General features: G+C 36.0%; 1 protein-coding gene across 1 annotated transcript; it reads right to left on the minus strand.

Annotated features, from left to right (window-relative positions):
* Positions 1-7,924: 7,924 nt before the first annotated feature.
* LOC125476186 lies at positions 7,925-8,683 on the minus strand. The gene has a single exon (XM_048581997.1). It carries the CDS (start codon positions 8,681-8,683, stop codon positions 7,925-7,927), a length of 759 nt encoding a protein of 252 aa, XP_048437954.1.
* Positions 8,684-9,487: the final 804 nt, after the last annotated feature.

The following is a 9,487-nucleotide window of genomic DNA, read 5'->3' on the forward strand; positions in this document are numbered from 1 at the left end:
TATTGCTTGCTATTTTATAATTTCATTTCAAACTATCAAACCCTCGTTCTGAAGCCTCCCTCATTCCTCCTATGAGTGCAAATGACTAAAAGATCGATGAGTGTCAAAATCGCTATCCACCTAACATACACAGACTGAAAAATCCTTCAAAGCAATTCATGCTGATAATCTAGAAAAATATCATAGTGTTTGATGAGGTTAAGGATAAAAATTCAAGTGAGTAGAAAACTACCAAAAGAAATATATATCTGTGGAGTATTGTCGAAACAACAATTCAAATTCTTTCTTTTCCTCATCAATATCGTTGCACTCTTTGACCTTCCACTCTATTACTCTTTGACCTTCCACTCTATTTTAGGGTTCTTGTAGGCCTTATGTCTTTAAGTCAGAAATGAATTTGCCAAAAACCTACTCTAATTTTTTCATTGGGTTGGATTGGCTCAAATTTTATAACATTGCGATGGGTTTAATTTTTGGTCCAGTGTCTTAATGGGGAGAGAATGGTTTGAGTTTGCCTTGTGTTGCAGCACACCATAATAGGGTGAGACTGAGACCGAATGAGATCCGCATGTAAGAATCTCACATTGTGTGAGTGAGTTGTGGCATGAGGCAACTCTACCGAAGACTGCCTTTTAACTGGAATCACTATTGTTCTATTAGGCTTGACCTACGCCTTTTATTTGTTTGGTAAAAGGTTATTTTTATTAAACAACAAAACAACATACAAGCAAAAGAGCCCAAAAACAGTTAGGCCCAAAATTAACACAAAGTATCCACAACCAGAAGCTTCTATAGCTTTCTCCACCGTCAAAATTTCAAGCAATCCATCCGATTCCTTGTTCACCGTCGAGTCTCGCCTCATCAAATGCCCCATCCAACCCCGATTTTCTACCTGAGCACAACCATAAACTAGGCATAGCCAGCAACTAAACAAGAGAAGCCAACTACTAGTATGAAGCTCGTGGAAACCCACTAATGACACTACTGGTACTAGCAAACAACAAAGAGAAAGTGGTGGTGTTGGAAACACCCAAGCCGGTGGATACACAGAAACTCTGCGCACGATCTCAGTGGGATGCATGGCTAAAGATCGGAATCAGGAAGAGATATATCCTAAGGGATAAAGGAACATAACAGATCAAAGTAAAAATTTGGAAGAAAAAGCAAGAGAGGCAAGGAAAACAAAAGAAAAAGAAAGCAAGGAGGAAACGGCAACCAACATCGGCCGAAGCTAGGATCGGCGCCACCAGATTTTCTTGAGTTTGAAAACTTCACACAAACAGTGAGGAAAACTCTCAGCTTGGAATGAAAGTTTCTCACCATGGAGAGAATAGATTGAAAAACTGACCTACGCCTTATGTCTAGAAAAACTTGAAGATCCATACCCTTTGTTATGTATTGTCAGTTGACTACCCTCTTACATCTCGCAAATAGAACCCCTTAAAGTGAAACATATTTGCACGTGTGCGCTAGGGGTTTAAATTGAAATAGAATTTCAAATTCTGCCATCAAAATTTCCTTTCGAATTCGAACATTTCCAAAAAGATTGGATATAAGTTGGAATGCATAGAGAGATGCAAAAAACTCTAACATGTCAAAATTATATGTTGTGGAGCCAAAAATAATCAAGAGACGACACGTGGATTTTTAGGTAAATAGGACAAAATTACCCTCGAGACACACCGGGTTTCCTACATGCGAGGAGTGGAGAATCATCCATAACTGAGTCAAGAGTGCCCAAAATAGGTAACAAGTTCAAATTTATCTTATCCATCTTTACTCCATATCCTCTACAAGGAAATCATTCCATATCCTTCAAAACCTTCCATATAAATTAAATTAATTAGGCTAACTAATGGATTCCATTAATCACCAAATTAATCACCATTACACTCCAAAAAAACATCCAAGGGCCGGCCACTCTCTCTTCCAAAGAGGGCCGGTCTTGCTCTATAAATAGGACTCCATTTTCTTTGAAGAGGAAGGAGGTCCACACTCTTGCAAAACTCAAAAAACTCTCCAAACACTTTTTCTCTCTAAATTCTAACTTTGGCATCGGAGGTTCTTCAGCCAAAGTGCCCCCTCATTCATCGTGGGTGCGTGAGGCTCTTGCCCTTGACCTAAGGTGTTAATTGTTTTGTAGGTGCAATTTTGTCCAAGATCAAGAAGACGGAAATTTGCATCCACATATGTAATGTTATCTCCTCTTCTTACATTTAATGCAAATTTGAAAGAACAAGAAGTTTTCGAATACATGAACAAATGTTCTTAATTACAATTAGGCTATGAACTTTTCTATTGCAATATAAATATTTATTTTTGAAACAACAAGAATATCCGGCTACTTAAGATGAAGACAATTATTCAAAAACAGAAGCAAAGAGTCTAGTATAGGTCCTCTATATAGCACACGGACCAGACCCTCCTTACAAGTGACAAGTTTTGTCAATTACAGAAACCACAAAGCTATACGATCCAAGCCACCCTTTCTTTAGGAAAAGTCCCCTCTACTACCTATATGTTCATCACCAAATCCACTTTTCTTTTCAATCAAACTCTTGACCTAAATAATACGGGACACTTCCTTCTGGTGGAAAGAGGTTCCTCGCCAGATATTTTTTGTGAGGATTCTAGGATTCTCCAATTACATTCGTTCATTGTATATAGTGCGGTCAGTTTTTTTCAAGTATTATTTATATTCAATTTTAAATAAAAAATTTATAATAATTTTTAATCACACGATGAACGGATATGATTAGAGGATCCGACGAGGATCCTCCTAGCTTCTGGTGAAGCATACAATTATATCATTGGTATTTTCCCAATAATAAACATGCTCCATTTCTAATAAAAATATGACTATTTCACATCAGGCTCAGCAAATTTGTTGCTTGGTGAAGCTAGCTTTGCACTACCATTTCCACTTTAATTCGGATAGCAACTTTATATGGCATGAAGAAATCACCAATATGACGACATATCAGACGGTAGGATTTGCAAAGCCGAACTTTGACAGTTTTAATCTAGCAGTTTAAATAATAATGCATCTCTTCTTTTTTGTTGTGTGTTGGAATCAATGTTCATTGGAAAAATTTGTTATAACATACACGCATCACTAATTGTATATAATTATGTTTCTATTTTTTTTATTAAGTAACTGGAAACATACACATAATTGTATGTGTTTGATGCAGAGAGACATGCAAGCTTTCAAGAGGAAGATAATCTGTGATGGTAGCTATGGATGATTAAGGTACAGGATTTTTGGCTCATCAATCACCTAGCTAGTATGTGGCTGATCTTTCCCCGTATAATTGGCGGCTGAAGTTAGGTATCTATATATAAAGAGAACAAAAAGGTGAACAATGCTTTTGGTGTCACCTAGCTTCAACAAAAATATTTGGATAAAAATACCCCCAAGACAAAAAAAAATCAAAAGCATCTCAAGATAATGCATCAAATAAGATAGGGGCATGTTCGTCATTTTAACAGTGTTTTTTTTAATAATTTTTTTTGGTACAGTTTTTTTTTTATTTTTAATTTTAATAATTAGTATCTCACAATAGGCTAGCAATAATGTGATTCAATTTCTCTACTTTTAAACATATTCAAAACATCTTAAGAGGTGTGTAATGCCAGTTATAAAAAAAGGTTTTTCACACTCGGATAATAATGTGATTAAATAAGTTGTCAAATGATTGTTTTTTTTTTTTTTTAACAAACAATATTATATACACTAAGGGGTAGGGGGTGTTGTAATAATATGATTCAATCAGTTGTTTCTTAAATATTATTTTCTCTATTTTTAAACACGTTCAAAACATTTGAAGAGGCGTGTAATGTCGGTTATAAAAAAAGTCTTTCGCACGCGGATAATAATGTGATTAAAATAATTGTCAAATAATTGTTTTTTTTTTTTTTAAACAAACGATATTATCTACACTAAGGGGGTGAGGGTGGGCTTAGCCTCACAATGGGCTAGCAATAATGTGATTCAATCAATTGTTTATTAAATATTATTTTTTCTATTTTTAATGTAAATTCTATAGAGATCGATTTTATTATGTGAATTTAACTGTTTTAGTTAGTAAAGGTAGGATCATGAGGTAGATGAAGAATAAAGTTATGAAGAAATGAGCACACAAAATGAAAACTAAAAACTAAAAACTAAAAACCAAAATATAATCAGAAACTATTTTTAGTATTTTCACTTTAAAAACCAAAATATAATCAGAAACTATTTTTAGTATTTTCACTTTAAAAACTTTTTTTCATTCATCCTTTTTTGTTTCTTTGCCTCCTTCCCACCACATTTCTTTATCTCTCATTCCTCTATATATATTTTTTTCACATCTTAAGCACAAAATGTACAAATTAAAAATAAAGTAATAATCAATTCCTAAGTAAATACTGGTGTACATTTTACAATCCCACTTTATATCTAAAGATGAGCTTAAATTACTTACCCAAGTGAGTGGGGCTGGGACCTAAAATACAGGCAAAGGCATATTAGCAGTAAAGTGAATTTCTTACTACCGAACAAAGGCATTATTCTAATTATAATCAGCAGCTAATTAATTGATATATATATATATATATATAGGGATATATCTTAATACTAATTACTAATTTGAAGATAGTGTTAGAGACGCATATGCATCATCCACAATCAGCACAAAATCTTATGCATTACAGAAGCACGCAACATGATCCTTCTAAAGGTAATTAAGAATCCAAATATTTGAAACCAACAAGGAAAAAACATGCTCAAGTTCTAATTATTTTCGTTTTGTGTTATGCCAATTATAATAAGATCAACAAATATATAAATCATCGGAAGTATGACCTCTCGAAATTTCAGAAGATATCAAGTGAAGGTCTTCATCAACTTCTGAGAAATAATACAGCAATTACATTCCCGGTTGGCACCTACCAGTTACAGTTTCCCCCTCCACCTAATCACTTAAACATAAAACTAAAATAATTGGACGTCTCCTTTTGTGAGGATGCTAATAAAAGCATATAAGTTGTGATAACTAAGACATGAAAATCAAGAGGTGTAATTTTTTTTTTTTCTAGCAAATACGAAATGGAACCATTTATACCAGTTTTTTTCACCACCGAAATTATTTGTAAATATGAGTCTTACTTCAGTAAATACAGTCAGCAAATATACGTGCAGTGTTACACAAACTTATATATGATTAAAAGAAAGGCTTGTTGAAATCGAAAATATGATTTTATGATGATTGGTGCTGTTTTATCCACTAGAGAATTGTATTCACTTAACTGTGAAAATATGATCCCTGTGTGAGACAATGCTTAAAAGAATTACTATTATTATTGAGAAAGTTTGGTGCGAGTGATGATTACATGATCAATCATGAATCGTACCTACTAGAAGCAACTGTGGAACTTTTCAGAAAATGAGCATTTCTTGTCAATTATGTTTGTAAATTAGTTGCGGATGGAAAAACTAGTTTGGTGGCAATCAAAAGAGAAATTGAATTATCCATTAATTTTAGCCACCATAATCTTCATTTGTAAATTAACCCTATAAATTTTTAGAGCTTTGAGCTTTCAATTCTTAAAAGATCACACTCATGCACACGTAACATTATTAAATAGCGTGTTATACTATGAGTGGCAGCATAATACAGGACATGCGAATTTGATACCTTTTAGGCTTCATTTGGCAACTCGAACGGTACTGATTATTTTATTCGGATAGGATAAATAGTCATCGGATAGTACTGACTAAATTAATCGGACGTTTGGTGTAATATCGGATTAATAACCGTATTATTTATCCTGTGTTTGGTTGGATACTCTATTGGATAAGAAAGACTTAAAAATATTATTATATTGATGAATAATGAATTTTGAACAATACTGGAATTACATCAAATCCAGATCTTGTTGCAGCCAAACCAGCACAAGCATTGATATTATGAATTCATCAAGCTTTATTCCAGATGCGAGGAGTATATAAAAATCGCTCAACCCATTTCTTCAACCGGGTTCGAATTTTCAACATACCCAATTTAGGATCTTTACAATTTTCAACATTCAAATCAATTTTTTTTTTTTTTTTCGGATCTGGAAGAAGAAAAATAAGAGGAGGATGGCAGAACATAGAGAGAAGAAGAAGAAAAATAGGAGGAGAAGGGTGGAACAGAGAGAAGGAGAAGGAGGACCTGGGATTCAGATGAGAGAGAAGAATGAGAAAAAAGACAAAGAAGGACAACTTGGGATTCGAAGGATAACCTAGGAGTTGGAGAGAGTGAGAGAGCCATGTTTTCAACCCGACTAAATAATACCGTGTTCTGGAAAGGATAGTTAAGCGGTTGTCAACCGTATAGAATAGGTTGGGCCGAAGTATTTAGTCGGTTGACTATTTAATACATGGGGACACCAAAAACCTGATATCGTATAATTAATCATATCTGGTGTGTTATACGGTGTACCAAACGAGGCTTAAGTATATATATCCTTGTATAAAAAAATTAAATACACAACACATGTTGTGACATGTCGATTGATAGCATCAATGACAAGTGTTATTGTAACATCTCACATTGCCCAGGGGAGTGGATCCTGTAAGCCTTATATGTATATTCCCATCTCTACCTAGTACGAGGCATTTTGAAAGCTCATTGGCTTTGCGTTCCGTAGGAACTCCGAAGTTAAGCGAGTTCGCGTGAGAGCAATCTCAGGATGGGTGACCCACTGGGAAGTTCTCGTGTGAGTTCCTAGAAACAAAACCGCGAGGGCGTGGTCGGGGTCCAAAGCGGACAATATCGTGCTATGGCAGAGTCGAGTCTGGACCAGGATGTGACAGTTATGGTCATATTGAAGCATAACTTGTTTTGAAACAAATAATGAGATGGGCTTAAATAAGGACATTGATTGACTCCTTACATGAAAGGAGACATTCATCTTTATATGACAGTAGGGAAAAGTTATGACCAAAACAATTTATTTTCTTTATTATAATTTAAAATCCTCTTTTAATCATTTTAAAAATATACAATACATGAAGATGTTATTTGTTACTATAACCGTCGATGTTTGCAATATATAATGGATGATTAAACGTTCTTCAAAGTGAATAAATTTTTCTAAAGATAATGTTTAAATAATGATAAATAGAATGAACAATTTTAACATTTGTATAGTAAAATGTTGTCACATAATTATATAATAAAAAGAAAAACCTTATTGGTGTGTTATCAAACGGGGCAGGAGTCGAGAGAAATGGAATTGCACTACTCCTGACACATTCTAGCGTTTACTAACATTTGGAGAATAAAAACATGGGTGAGGTCCACCTAATATCCGAAACTGTATTCCAGAATTACTCGAAATTAGATTACCGTGATATCGTCCTCTCCAGCAGATTACCATAATACCGTCCTCTCCAGCAGCTCTCTGCTCCTCTTGTGGCCATCATCTTTCACAATTGACGCCCTTCACCGAATCTAACTTCAACAACAATGCATAGTCACATGCATATATCACTCTTTCTATGGAAGTTGGAATTCGATTCGATTCCTCGGCAAATATTCCACCATTTGATTAAATAGACCCAAAAAATACCAAATATAATGCATGTAGCATATATTCCTTTAATTTCATGCTGTTTCCACAAGCAAGAAGCATATGGTTCATATTTTCAATAATATTCCCGCGCTTACGATCAAAATAAAATTCCATGCACAGTCGGATCCATCTCAACCCAATCCAATCTGACGGCTCAGATAAAAATAAAACACAAAAAGAGATTAATTGTAGTAAATTATTTTTATAATTTCCCACAAATTTCTCAACCAGAAAATACTGTACATAACAGTAGGTACCCTTGGCTTACATCCACTCAAATTTAATTTCTTCATTTGCTTTTAACTTTTTTTAGGATTTTTTATTATTGGCTCCGGTTCTGAAGAACAATGGCCACAGACTCCTGGTGACGAAAATTCAGCTGCTTCTCGATGAAAGCTTCAATGGAACGCTGAAACTCCTCGTTGCTCAAATCGTCCTCCTCCTCCGTATCTTCCCCCACACGTTCCTCGCCGGGCCTCGCGATTTTCCGGCCAATATCCGTCTCCGATCTGCGCAGCTTCTCCGATTTTCGTTCCCTCTCAAACTTCTCCGATTTCGTCCTCCGAATCTTCTTCGTAATCTCCGAGTCTGAGTCCGAGTTCGACTCGGTTTCCTGTTTAGGATCTGCCGAGTTCACCTCCGAAACGGTTTGCTTGTCCTGGTACACAACCTCGTCTCCCCCGCGCGAGACGACGACGTCGTCTTCTAAACGAGACTTCGTACTACTGTCCGTTCCGACGGCGCTGCTTTCGACTAACCCCGCGTAGAGTTCGGCCTCCACGGCGTTGTTATTACTATCGGCCGAGCTGAAGTGGCGGGACTTGAGGACTAAAGAGGCGATGATGGCGTGGCAGAGGAGGAAGACGAAGAGGGGGCTCGAAACGACGCCGGAGAGGAGGAGGAAGTAGTTGAGGGAGAGGGTGAGGGCGAAGGGAAGGCGAGCGAATGTCCAGGAGAGGAAGAGGACGCCGGCGCCAATTTCCGCGGAGAGAAGGAGCTTTGCGGCAGTGCGGAGGCGGTTGTACGTCCGCATGGCGCTGGCTTTCTCTGCCTTCACGATGTCGAAATCCCACGACTCCATTTTCGGGGAGACACAAGCAGGGGAAAATTGGTTGGAGTTGGAAATTGATTACAGAACGTGTGACTAATTGTGAGATGGTTTAGTGTGGCATTGGAGGTGATTTTCCGCGGAAGTCTTGATTTCTCGGGAAAATGTTTGGAGTTGGAAGTGAAATTGTATGGACTGGACGTTACGTGAGAGGAACAGAGGGAGAGATGGTTTGTGAGTTCGTGGGGTTTGGAAGCTATGAATGAAGTGAGAAGCCGACCAGGCTTCTGCGTTTTATGGAGACTTGCACTCTGCAAGAAATCCTTTTGCTTTAGGTAATGGTTTATTTTCTTTTTATTTATCTAATTTTTCATTACAATAAAGATCACTAGTGAAAGGAAGCTTAGTTTAAACATACAAAAACATGAAATACAAAAGAAAAAAGTCCTCCAACCGTACTTTATGATCTCCTTTTTCGGCTTCACAATACATATAATAGGAGGAGAGAGGAATAGGCTATGGTGACTAGCAACTTAATATTGATTCATAATATATTTTCCAAGCACACCTTGAGTTTTAAATTTTGTGAAGAGAGAGAAGAAATATAAATTGAAGGAATTTTAAGAACTTAATACAAGAAGCATGATGAAAGAATATAGGGCTTCTTTGTAGACAAGTAATTTTTTAATGTACTTGGAATATCGTTACAACGAAACGTGATATGTTATTACTATTTTATTCAAATTATAACACTTGTATTTATATTTTTATTTATTTATTAATATACTGTTTAAGCGAGAAATATGTCAATCATATCATCCACTTATATTATAACAC

Source organism: the organism of the source record quoted next, unplaced genomic scaffold, assembly GCF_019419815.1.
Source record: "Pyrus x bretschneideri cultivar Hongxiangsu unplaced genomic scaffold, Pyrus_bretschneideri_v1 Contig1, whole genome shotgun sequence".
NCBI lineage: Eukaryota > Viridiplantae > Streptophyta > Magnoliopsida > Rosales > Rosaceae > Pyrus > Pyrus x bretschneideri.

Coding starts and splice junctions, on each gene's coding strand:
- LOC125476186 (XM_048581997.1), bottom strand. CDS start 8,683: ATGGAGTCGTGGGATTTCGACATCGTGAAGGCAGAGAAAGCCAGCGCC.